At 40.5% G+C, this 13,448-nt stretch overlaps 1 protein-coding gene across 1 annotated transcript; it reads left to right on the forward strand.

Moving 5' to 3' along the window:
- Positions 1–899: 899 nt before the first annotated feature.
- LOC308083253 (transcription factor E2F3-like) lies at positions 900–13,192 on the forward strand. Its single transcript, XM_080425514.1, has 8 exons — positions 900–1,404; positions 4,040–4,154; positions 4,748–4,878; positions 5,419–5,507; positions 5,717–5,875; positions 6,474–6,588; positions 7,533–7,674; positions 8,219–13,192. The coding sequence occupies exons 1-8, from the start codon at positions 1,126–1,128 to the stop codon at positions 8,578–8,580; spliced, it is 1,392 nt and encodes a 463-aa protein (XP_080281640.1). The 5' UTR covers positions 900–1,125; the 3' UTR covers positions 8,581–13,192.
- The last annotated feature ends 256 nt before the right edge of the window (positions 13,193–13,448 follow it).

Genomic DNA, 13,448 nt, shown 5'->3' on the forward strand with positions numbered 1-13,448 from the left:
CAATATGTAAAGGGGGGTCCCTGCTTCATCTCTCTCTCAGCTAAGGGGTCCTTGGCCTGAAAAACGTTGAAGGTTTATTTAATTCAAGCATTGGCTCATGATGATAGCTTGGTTTTCAGCAGGCCGTCTGAACTTGAAGCAGCACACAGCTTTGTGTCTCAGCCTTGGGCAAGTGCTCCATCTGCCGCCCTATCAGAAACATGCAAGCAGTGTTGCCAGATTATGTGAGAGAAATAAGAAACCAGATCTATGAAAACAAGCCCATAAGAAGCGACTAGGCCACATGAGCACTTTAAACCATAGACTGTATAAAAGCTTTAAACCTGTACACACATGGGCTATTTGAAAATAGCCAATCTACAAGCTCACGATGCGACAGGCTGTGAGCTTGTAGATCTGCTATCTTCATGGGAAAAAAATTAACAAATGTGCAATATTTTAACAACACAAATCTGGTACATGGGTCCCTGGCACATTTTCAGTCCGCAGACAAATACATATTAATTTGGGGGGTCCTTGACTTGAAAATGTTTGAGAAACACTGGTTTAAGCAACATTTAGAAACAAGCCCAAATAAGCAACTACACTTTAGAAACAAGCCCAAAAAAAACGCAACCACCACAACTTACCGGAATAACAAGCCCAAAGTAGCTTATAATAAGCGGACATGGCAACACTGGACGTTGCCTGTTTACAACTGCCCAATGAACACGTGGCGGGGTGAACGCAACACTCGGATTGGCCCATTTCACCCTCAATGTGGGCGTGGGCATTCTTCAGAGCGAACCAATGACACACATCATGTAAATTTCGTTCGAATATTTCCCGGGAAATCCGAGTTTCGCGGGAGGGCTCTTGAGCGCGTAAACCGTATCCCTCCATTCATCGCTCCGCTTCCTGAAGCCATTTCTGGACGCGAGAGCCGAGAGTCGGGCTACTTTTTAATCCGTCGCATCTGCCCAAATGCACCATCTTACCACGAAATACTTTGTAAACATCGATACATCAGACTCTCATCTGCACTTTGGTCCGAGTATTTTTTAATTTGTCTCCGCGGATTAGCACTCAAAACGAGCTCGAAAAGTACAGAGACAAAAGAGGGGTATACCCCGAACCTGACCAAAGATGAGAAGAGGGATCTCCTCGCCTCCGGATAAAGTGATTTTAGCGGTGGTCGGGGGGTCTCCTCTGGACAACAATTTAATATTAACAAACCTCTCGGATCGCTTAAACCCGGGTCTATCCAACGCCACTTGTTTTCAGATCATAACCAGCGCAGCAGCACCTTCCAACATTATTACACAAACATCTAATGGCGAGCCTCAGATAAACAACATTTACTCGACTCCACAGCAAGCGGCATCAAACGGAGCAGGACAACGACCCGCTTTAGGACGACCTCCGGTAATAAAAACCCACCGCCTCGCTTTAATAACTCATGTTGGAGCAACAAACACACGTAGCCTAGATTGTTAGCCTGGCTAGCCTAGCCGAGCTTGTTGTTTCGGCAGCTAGCTACTTAGCAAGTCCCATTGGTAACCCTGAAGGCTCGCCCCAAAACACGTACGCCCCCCAGCGGTTCCTGTATTGAATTCTTGTATTTGTTTCAGTGAGGATAATGTTAGAAATAAGTTTAGGTCTGGCATAGCTTTACTGAGGTTAATTTTAGGAATAAGGTTTGGGTTAGGCATAGTTTACTGGGGTTAGGTTTAGGAATAAGGTTAGGTTTAGGCACAGTTTACTGAGGTAACGGTTAGGAATAAGGTTAGATGTAGATATTGTTTACTGTGGTTAGGTTTAAGGAATACCAGTTGGTGACCGTTCCGAGGTCGCCGCATTTGCCCCGGGGCGACTGTGTTTTGGGGCGAGCGTTTTTTGGTATTCGTCCCTTTACTAGACTCGTTTCAAAAGGGGGCTCAAAACTAGCGACGTTGCTAACTAGCCCAAGTTATCGAAGTATGGGCTGGTTAGCGGGCATGCTAAGTAACGTGGTATTGTGTAGATCTTTGCATTTTAAAGAAAGCACACGTTGTCCCTGTCAAGGCATGCTATGCTAACTTATAATGTGCTTTTTGAGCCTCGCTTCTTCAACCCTCGAAAACAGCTGAACATGTTGGTGAGAGATTACTAGCAGTGGCCTAGTGGCTGCTGGTGTCTTGGTTTTGGGGGAAGGGATGTGTTGGTGTGGTGGTTGAATTACTACATCGGTCGATGTTTTTTTGCACGCTTAACATCACACAACTTGCAAAATGTTAAGTCCATAAACATTGAATTGCACGTATCGGTTTGCCGGAGGTACTTTGTTTTTTTCCCCCTCTTCTAGACGTGTGTGAAGATGCACGCCAACTTGGATGGCACTTGAAACCATGAGCTAGCTTTCAGAGCTAGTAGTAGCAGCAACATTGATTGTTGGAGAAGGACTTTGTTGGCCTTGACCCTAATCCTGCAGCATTAGAGATGTAAACCATATATCTGTGTTTGATTGCAAAGTGAAACTGGGGTTTATTGCTGCCACTGTGGTTCGTGCACACATGCCACATTTCCTGTACTTTATGTGCAGAGTTGCAAACTACACCATTCTCTCAGAACCTATGAACGTCAACATTTAATCTGTACCAACTATTCGATTACTATTTATTGTATCCCATATCAGGCTTTACATCTTAATCTGAGGTAATAAACAGCCAGTGAGTAAGTACACTTAACATGATGTTGTAAAATGGCTGACAGTTTGACTGTAAACAGAGGACATTTTATTCCTACATAGACATGAGCAAGATCAAGTCTAGAAAATTTTGAAATTTGTATAATGCTTGATAGCCTGAACATGTTTTCTCTCCAGAATATTCTACAGTCAAGACAATATAGCACTGCTAGACACATCATTCTTGGTAAAGGTGAACAGACCGAACATATAGTCTGACTCTAATTGATACAGTATAGATTTTGGACATCTGTTGTATACTTATGAACAAAATAGTTAAATATTTACAGATGACATGGATGAAAAAACATATTTTAGGAGTTTTAGCAGAAGTGGATTAATCACTAATGTAGCATTGTGCAGATATGCCATATATAATGGCACTGTATGTTCTAACTTAACCTCTCATGCTGATACATGTAAAATGTTGATCCATTCTACAGTACAGACAATAAAGCAGAGCTGCAAAAGGTGAACATAACCTACAATGTGTTTCATGTTGTACATTTTAAATAATATAAACTGCTGATAAGATTTTCAACATAGATAAATTGTGAAACACATGACATTACACACCAGTTGGCGCAAGTAACCTCTTGCCTTGTGGATTTTGTAATAGGAAGGGACATGTAGAAGAAATGACTTGTGGGATACTGTGCACTTAAATAGTAAGGCAATCCTCTGTCCACATGTAGGTCACAGCTTTACATCTGGTGGGCCTCCATATGACAACTGTTTTAAAGAGCCACAGTCTCAAAGCAAAAAAAAAAAAAAGTAATTTAGTTTCCAGAATTAACATTAAGAACCATGAGCCACATGATTCTCCCTCATGATGGTTTGAACAATAACTCGAAAACTTCATGGGTGTGAGTCTCTTTTTTTTCTTTCAGCCATGTTGCCTTATCTGGAGAAGCCATTTAAGAGGAACCCACAGCCAATGCTTCCGTGTCTTCTACTTGCTTGCTTGTTCACCATCTATTGTTTTTGAATGACCTTTGAATAAAATTGCATATCTTTTCAGTTAAAGATATAATCTGAACCATTACTTACCTGCACCACACTTTAATAAGAATTGCATTTAGAAACTGTTACATGGAAATTGAGGCAGGACTTGTTTTTGGACTAAAAAGAAAAAAATTACAAACTAACTTAAAGCATGTGGGTGGAATTTCAGCTTTATTATGATATAAAATAGCGGAGAAAGACAGAACGGATGATGTGACATACATTACATTAAACTGGACTGAAGACGCTACAATTATTTTTGTGTCAACCATGAGGGCATAATTATGTACTGTTATTGGTCAGGCACTTACTATTTTCATTTTTATGCAGGCAAAAAGGCGATTGGCATTGGATGATTCAGATCAATACCAGCCAGAGCCAAGCAGGACTGCAAGAGGCAGAGCAGCATCTGCAGCCAACGGAACACGGTTAAAAAACCCTAAAAGTAAGACACAGAGGACTAATTATTCTTTCATGAGATGAGTGATTTTTTTAAAGGTTTTTTGGACACTATTGAAAATCAATCTCTCAATCTATTTCCTTGCTTTTGTCACATTTTTGTCATACTTCACCTTTTGGTAATGTCATGTCTGTAAGAACCACATGGTCTTGTTGCCCCTTACAGCATTGGTTCTCAAAGTGGGGTCCGGGGACCCCCAGGGGTCCTTGGGGGGATACCAGGGGGTCCCCAGCACAATTTGTTAATAAAGCGTCACAATCATTTTAACCCCTTTATCCATATTTCATACTTTGGCCATTAAAAAAAAAACAGATTTACAAGCTCCCTACAAGCTTGTAGATCTGCTATTTTTGAAAAATCTTGACAATGTGTGCAAATCTTCAAATCCTTTTTTTTTAAAAAGGTGAACATTTTTAACACAATTCTTTACTTCTGGGGTTCCCTGGCACAACATATTTTCAGGTGGGGGTCCGCGGGCACAAAAAGGTTTGAGAACCACTGCCTTACAGTCTGGCTGTATATACACATTACATGCTATTAATTGGTTTGAATACTCTCTCTGTCTTGCTGTGCTATAGCTCCAAAATCTCCAACAGAGAAGACGAGGTATGACACATCCCTGGGGCTGCTTACGAAGAAGTTTGTGGAGCTGTTAGGCCTGTCTTCTGATGGTGTTCTGGACCTCAACCTGGCTGCTGAAACCTTACAGGTCAGTGTTTTATTTCCAAATGGTGTTAAAAGTCACACACCAAATACTGGCAGATGGGAAGATGGTTAGGGAGGCTCTGTGTTAGCTGAGTTTTGTACCTTAGATGCCAGGTACCAACTCTGGGTGATCCGTAACCCTGATGGTGTTTACTGCATGGAACAAGAACTGGCACTGAAAACTTAACATTGGCTAAAGATAATCGTTCATATTATCTGTGGTAGTTCTTACATGAAAGTGTTAATAATCATGTATCAGTGATATTGTGTAATAACGAGTTACTATTTATTTACACGAGTATTAACCAAGTGAAGTAAACACGAGACCTGGCCTCTATTTGGTTTGGGTTTAATGATGGTTTTGTTTTGTGATGGCATGGAAAACATTTATAATACACAGGTGATTGTGACTGATTTTGTTTCTTGTGGTTTATTTACACTGAGCTGAAGAAGTTGACATGTTGAGTTTCAAACAAATGGTAGATGCATAGTAAGCATTGTTAATAAAAGGTCAGGTGATAATAAATGTATCTGTTACTTTTAGGTCCAGAAAAGACGACTCTATGACATCACTAATGTACTAGAGGGAATTCACCTTATCAAGAAGAAATCAAAGAACAATATCCAATGGATGTAAGTTGCATGTCTCTTTCTCTCCCCATTATACTGTACCTTTTTTTTAAAACCAAGTTTGAGCCAGTTTTGTCTTGACTTGGGCTAATTGGAATTAGATATTGCTCTAACTCAGAAAGATCTGGCTATATTTTGGACCTGGCCTGTCTTTGGCACTGTGCCCTAGACCTCACACCACACCACACTCACCCTCCATCTCTCTCTCCTAGGGGCCATAGCCTAGCAGAGGTAGAGGGGGCTCTTGGCCAGAGACAGAGACTGACTGCAGAAGTGTCCGCCTTGGAAGAAGAGGAGCTCAGGCTTGAACAACTCATTCAGAGATGTTCCCTGGATGTACGACACATGAGCGAGATGCCAAACAACCAGAAATATCCTTTTGTTGGTTAGCAGAAAAGTTGACATTTACTGTAAACTACCTTAACACCCACAGCAAACAACTAGACACACTGTATTACCTCGGCTGGATTTGGTTTAGGATTTACATGCTCTTAAATAATAGCTGAACACTACCATTTATAGTTTCAGTAAACACTCATTTAAAATAATTGCTGGTAGAAAAACATTTTCATGTTTCAGATATTATGTAAGGACTAACTAAGAACTGTCTGGAGGTAAACATTGCCACATTCCTCTGGTATGTGTTGATATGTAAGCATCCACTATGGCACTACATTTTGCACATCATGCTTTGAGTTCTAAAATATGCTCTAAGGTAATAACACACCATGCAGATGTTTTCATGTAGACCCAGGCATAATTAGATCACTTCTTAATTAAATAAAGATCTATCTCTAATATAGAATCATTGTAAATGTATTAAGGCTGCACAATTATGTCCATTATAATGGTAATCCTGATTATTTTGGAACACTGTTAGAACAATTTCAGTTACTGTTTGTTTTACTTGCTGTTAGGATTACATAAGTCAACGACTCTTGTTATTTCTTTGACTGCCCTTCCCTCCACATATGCCTATGTAACATATCAGGACATCAGGCAGCTGGCACATCTCAGAGACCAGACTGTCATATTGGTCAAAGCCCCCACAGATACCAAGCTAGAAGTACCAGACCCTGAAGAGGTATTTAACACACACACAAAAACAGTATTGACCGTAACATCGCATACCTTGGATGTTGGTAAAACGTTAACATATGCAGTATGTTTGACAGTTTTTGTCAGTTGGTGTGTATGAGGCACTGTAAGTCCATCCATCTGTAAGAGTTACATAGGCTGTGTTGGACAATTATTTGAGAATTCTTACTCATGTCTGTTCATGAAGTTAAAATTAATTTGTTATAATTAATTACAGCGTTACATAAGTATCGGTGAGGGGACATTATAGTGCAGCCCAAGTACTTAAATTATGCTGAAATCCTACATCCTCCAACTGCAATTCTTTAGTTATAGACGGTTTGCCCTGTCTGAATCTACATGAAAATGCTGCAGGAGTTAGTCGTTCTTGCCGGACTCTCTGTCAACGGACACATTCGGGTTGTGTTGTTGTAAGGTCATCATATTAGAAGTATTTCTGTTGGCAGAAGCTATACGTGTTGCACAGGGCTTACACACAGTCGCCATTTTAGCCACCATTCTTTCTTTTGTCGTTTTCATAGGGAATAATACAATTATGCTCCCATACAACAGACTGAAACAATGCTGGTGGATCCCCTAGCTGTACATTGTCTTGTCCACTTGATTGAATGACAGCTGCACTCGGCACTTCATCTGTGCCAACTGACATTTCACTGGCTTATTGGCACAAGGGCCACCAAATTACTTATACATACTGTTACTATACATGCGCCGAACTTTCACTAGTGAACCAAGCGTTATGATTAAGTCATTACAAAAAATGACATGGAGAACCTGTCGACAGTTGGTTGTTTTGTCGACACATTTTAACTTCCTTCTACTGCATGAGTATTTACAATGTAGCTACGGCAGCGTTTGTGCTTGTGTTATCCTGAAACATGATGTTAGATATATTTGTTTACCGTTGCTTAATGACCTCTCCCTTTCCAGAGTCTGTCCATCCATCTGACCAGTACTAAAGGTCCTATAGACGTCCTACTGTGTTCAGATGAGGAGAATGACCCCAAGAGTCCAGTTAAAAATGCCAATGTGGACGTCAACGGGAATGCCCCATTCCTCAAAGTCCTTCAAGGTTTGCTTCAGTTTTTTTGTGTGTCCTTATATCAGAAAGACATTATCACGTGGGCAGTTTTCTAAATGGAATATTTGGAATAGACCATTTAAAGTGTATGTAAGAGGCTAGGCTAGGCTCAGTGTAGCCTGACAGCGTGTCGTGAGTTCGAGTCCCGATCCCGACGGCCTTTGCTGCATGTCACTCCCCACCTCTCTGTCCCCATTTCTTGTCAGCCTACTGTCCCGTCAATAAAGGCATAAAAAGTGAATGTAAGAGACCCAATTTGACAGCTTTCTTCAAACAATGTTATTTCAAACAAAACATCAATTGCTTTGGCTGTAGGTGTACAGTGCAGCTGGGGGAGGCCACAGCCAAAAGTCATTGTAAAAAAAAAGTGCTTAGGAGCCGAGATACAGCCTTTTTCAGTAAGAAGTTAAACAAAGAGTGACGTCCAGTGGCACTGAATGAGTTAATGGGTTAAATAGTGTTTGGACTACATGTGTGATTGCCTACTTTGTGAACACACTTTGAGTGGCTCCGTCTCCTTTTTGTCTTTCTACAGAATCCTCCAACTCCACAACCACTGCTGCCGGCCACTCTCTTGCTCTACCTCCACCCTCTGCTGTCTCGGCTGTCTCTGCTGTCTCGGCTGTCTCTGCTGTCTCGGCTGTCTCTGTCACCACCCTTTCCCCTCTAACCTCCCCGTTCTCCAGTCTCCTCCAGCAAACCGAAGATCAGATCCCTTCAGCTGGGGGGGCTCTGGGAAGCTCTCTTGGGCCCTTCTTAAACCTGGGACCCCCACTCCTGGACCAGGACGACTACCTCTTGGGCCTGGGAGACGACCAAGGGATCAGCGATTTGTTTGATGCCTATGACTTTGATAAGATGCCTTCTCTTGGCCTGGATGACCTCCTGTGTAGCTAGTGATGGCTAATGTTAATGATGGGAGCGGTGAGTCGTTGAGTACGGGAGGAAAAAAAAAGGAAAAACAAATGAAAAAACTGCCGGCGACTTGTTCGACACCTGCGGCTTGCTTGCCTAAGATGTCAACCCCCAGGTTGGATGACCTGCATACCTAACCTTAGATATGCAGATATGGGGACATAACTGAGGCCTTGTTTTCTCTCATGGAGTGGTTAAGTCAAGTCTCATTTTCTCATACAGTGAGTCAGTGACAGTTGAAAATCTCAAATTTGAAAGAGATAAATGATTTCATACAGACAGGTCAGTTGGAGGAAACGTCCAGTTCTCCCAGTCTTTGCTATGCCTGCTAGCGTAGTGATAGACAAAAAGTGATTTGACAAAAAAAAGCGCAAGATATGGCATCTTGTTCTCTTGATGCTGTGCGAGAGGGGTGACGCTGAAAGTGCATGTGTCCAGTCATATTCTTGAGTTTAGGAAGGGGAGCCATCTTTCTGTTTGAAATGAGGTACATATGACCATACAGAGAGCGAGGAAGAGATATCGTCTCAGGGAGACTAAAGAGGTTCTTGTGAACCTTCACTCTTCTCATTCCTCTGGCCCCATTTGGATGACTGAAGGCTTGTACGGCTGACTATTGTCATTTTGTGGGTTGTGTAGGATTTAGCAAGAGCTGTGCAAATAGAAAGAAATCACAGAATGCAGCTGAAGTACCCGACATAGGAGGATCACACATTTGATGTTGCGTCATGAATTGAGACGTTTGTGTGTATGCCATCTGTATGGTATGTAGTGTGTAGTGTGCAGTATGAGTGGTTGGTCTGCCCTCTGTATCTGTGGCTGCTCAACTAGTATGAGTTTACATGTTGGATGCCCTCATACCTGGGGTTGTGTTCATGAAGTCCCAAACGAGCATACTCTGCAGTAGTATATGACCTGTTGTGGTCGTGAAAGTAGATGTACTGCTTTGGAGCAGTACTTGAACCAATTTAAGGGAAATTTAATGGAACTAATAAGAGTATTTATATGCTTTAGAGCAAGTGGGACGGTATACTCTTGGCTGTTTCTCTCCTTTAATCCCCGGAATCTTATGTATGCCATGTTTATAAAATATGAGGACCAACATTGTAGTTTTGAGTGGCAATCATCTTTGCACAATTACTTTTGCCAGTTGTGTCAAAGTCTATAACTCCCTCAGTCACGTTAATATTAATTTGTGAAATCATTAAGACATCGTCGTTTTCACATAGTCGGGCTGTTTAATGAAAGGAGCAGTTGGTCTTGATATTTTTTACACGGTGTACAATGATGTATGAGTGTTGGAAGATGATGATAAGCCTTTTGCACACCATCCTTGATTTTATCTGTAAAGGCCATCACATCTGGATCACGTAACAGGAAAAACTGTGCAACCTGGTCACAAAACGACTCTTCTATTCGTAGTGATACATTTTGAATATACACAGCATGTTCCTCAGTTTTAGTTTAACTAATTAAAATGGACAGGACCATGATACACTCTTAAGAGTTAAAGTAATACTCAGGACTTTGCTGTGTAGTCCCTGAAACAACTCTTTCATGCTGCTTTATATCAATCCTGTTTCTATCAACAGAATCTGCCTTATGAGAAATGGCCCTAACAATGTTCATGTTTGGCTGAATGCTATTGCATTTGCTATATTTTGTCCTGTGTGGTTGAGGCATTTGAGTTCTGTGAGCTGTGTTTTACTCTGTGATTCTGATTGTGTGATTCACTGTGGGTGCAGGCCAGGCAGGGCCACGAGTTTTTAGCAATTAACATAATTAAGTGATAAATTGTTATTGGTTTTAATATTGTAAGCATAACTTAGCCGCAAGCAACTCTTACATGCTATTTTTAATATCTGGCATCTAGAGTTGCAATACCAGCCCTTGACAGCCCACCCATCCAAACAGAAAAGTCAGATCTGATTGTATTAAACAACGTTAAACTCACCAACATTGCAGCTATACAGAAAACTTGGATTATCCTCTTTGTATCTGCCAAGGTTTTGTTTAATAAAAATCCACCATATACATGAGTGGTTATGAGCCACTAAATGTTGGAGTTTGGGATGTGCTCGTTGGAAATCGCTCAACGGTTCTGCATACTACCTGTTTCGAAATTTCACATAATACAGGAGGAAGCAGCACGTTGCGTTATTGAGCGCGTCCAAACTCCAACATTTTGAAAAATAATCACCTGCATGGAATTTATTGACAGAAAGTAGCTCATAACATGTCTACGATGGATTTTTATGAAACAAAAACTTAGCAGATACAAAGTGGATAATCCAAGCTTTCCGTACAGCTGTAATGTTGGTGAGTTTAACGTCGTTTAATACAATCAGATCGGACTTTTCTGTTTGAATGCATGGAATGTCAAGGGTTGGTATTGCAACTCTAGATGCCAGATATTAAAAATAGCATCTAGTAGTTGCTTGTGGCTAAGCATAACTAATACAGTGGCCAGCTAACAAATGACTGAGGCAGTATTATATTCTTAGTGGATTTGTTTACACCCTGGACATAAAGCCCTCCTCTCCGAATCTAAATAACCTGTGTATGTAAATTGAACAAATTCCATACTGTAGCCACCTGCTAATTTACAAACCTATGGATTGTAAATGATACTGGGACAGATTGGGTAAATAACCTTTTTACAAAACAGCCATTGAATTTTGAAGCAATAATTTTTGGGCAGTGGCAAGTATTATGTATAATTTCAAAAGAATACATTTATAATTTCGGAGATGTGGCTTAAAAAAAGGAAAACGAAAACAAAGCTGTTCATTTCCAAAGAGCAATTTCTCTGTTGTACGGCAGTCATGTGCCAAAAATAGCAGAACTACAAGCTCACATGTTGTGATGTGACTCGTAAGCTTGTCGATCTGCTATTTTCCAGCATGCGACGCTGTCGTTTAGCAAAGTATAAATCAGGCGTTGCTCTTTTTTCTTTAACTCTGATCACATCCTTGAAAAGAACTGCACTCTCGTGTGTTCCTGTTAACTGCCAAAGAGGCTGGTACATTTCAGAAACCTACCAGCCACAGATGAAAGTGAAATTGTTTATTTGCCCTTGTGTGCTTGAGTAACTAGGAGTATAGCCTGTGTGACTTAGATCAAGAAGCTCACTAAAGAGTGAGCTGGCCATGTGTAAATTGATGTACAGTTTTCTAATTTTCCTGAGTGCACTAGGTACTATAATAGGCTACCTCTCCCATGCTCAGTTTGACAATATCAATAGGGTATAGAGGTAAATGCCATAGGGTGTGTGAGTCTTTCAATCCACATTTATACGATTCAAATTTCCTTATTGATTTATATTTTTCAGATGCCGTTTCAGTCATATCACAGGTATGCTATTTCATTGGCGTGGGCACTGCGCCACTTCTCAGATTTTAAGAATAATAATGCTTGTGCTCTTAAACCGGTGTGATGCTGTTCACTCTTAAATTTGAATGTTATTGGATAACTGCACATTTGTTGGGAGAGGTGGTGGGGAAATGTTAAAGCATTGCTGTTTTTGCATGAGTTCATGTTTTTTTCTCAGTCAGCTAGTTTTTGAAATTGTTTTATTCCATAGCTGTGTGGAAATGGTCCTTAAACACCATCTACATGCTACATAATATATATTCAAAATATATTCATATTGCCCGTTCAGTTGAAGGTGAATCATGGTTTGTAATTTCTCCTACATATAATCATTGAAGATAACCTTCAGTGTTGGATTTGTACCTGTAACTATTGCACAGTTAAAATGTGGCCTCTGCCAACAGAAAGGCTTACAGAACATATCGTTTTCCCTGTTAGGCATATTCTTTTTTCATATTTATGTTATTGTTTATATGTATTTATAGAGAGCTCCAAATTGTTTCCCCCACTTTGGTTTACCAACAATTGTGCGACTCCTAAAGCCTGGGTTATACTTGGTTCCACGCCGGTGTCATGAACTGAAAATAGCAGATGTACAATCTCACAGTTGGCTATTTTCAATGCATGACACTGGCACACAACTATGTATGTATCACCCGCCTTGATAATACCAAGGACTCATTTAGTTTTTCTCCATCTATTTCTGCTGACCAGAAGCTGGTCAGTGTTTTATCCAATGTTACTTGACTGAAGTTAAGATTTTGGAAAGACAATAACTTTCCGTGTGTTAATAATGAAATGTTGATTTCAATGCACCGCTGAAGCCAGTCTTGCTACGAATGATTCTTTTAAAAAAAAAAGGTTTGTTGAGTTTGGGTAACTTACAGTCACACAGCCCTTTTCAGTAATGAAGGTGCAATTAGACAGAAACATAAAATGGATCATACAAACTGTTTAATCGCACTGCAGTTATATGAAATCGGCTGTAATCTGAAGTGTTGCCATGATTTGTTATATGAATGCATGGATGAAGGCAGTAGTGTTGAATGTTTGGGACAATAAATTTGATGTTTTTGATGAGTGGTGTTCAATTATAATTTTCTCTTTATGACATATTTGAATGAGAAATACTTGAGATGCGTTTGTTGAGGGGGTTTATGAATTCTTTTTTTTTTTTTTACTATGGATGTTTGTAATTGAAAACTTGAATAAAGGCAATATACTGTAAATATAAGTAAAATTATTTATTTGATTAATGATCATGCTTATGGGTACAATATTATGTGTGTGATTATTTTTTATAATGAAACTGAAAAGATGTATAGACCCCTTGACAGACGACGTCACACTGATAAGAACCAGTATGCGCGCGCAGGCCGGCACCAAATGAAACCCATTCTGTCAGGTCTCGCTAGGACGTGCCTCACTAGCCAACACACAAGAGGAGGTTGAATGTACTGAAACCAGCGCACCCCGAA

The sequence above is a fragment of the Gymnoscopelus braueri genome, assembly GCF_963280865.1.
Source record: "Gymnoscopelus braueri genome assembly, chromosome: 4".
NCBI classification, from domain to species: Eukaryota; Metazoa; Chordata; class Actinopteri; order Myctophiformes; family Myctophidae; genus Gymnoscopelus; species Gymnoscopelus braueri.

Coding starts and splice junctions, on each gene's coding strand:
- LOC308083253 (XM_080425514.1), top strand. CDS start 1,126: ATGAGAAGAGGGATCTCCTCGCCTCCGGATAAAGTGATTTTAGCGGTG. Junction 5,508..5,716: donor AAGAACAATATCCAATGGAT/GTAAGTTGCATG, acceptor TCTCTCTCCTAG/GGGCCATAGCCTAGCAGAGG. Junction 7,675..8,218: donor ATTCCTCAAAGTCCTTCAAG/GTTTGCTTCAGT, acceptor GTCTTTCTACAG/AATCCTCCAACTCCACAACC.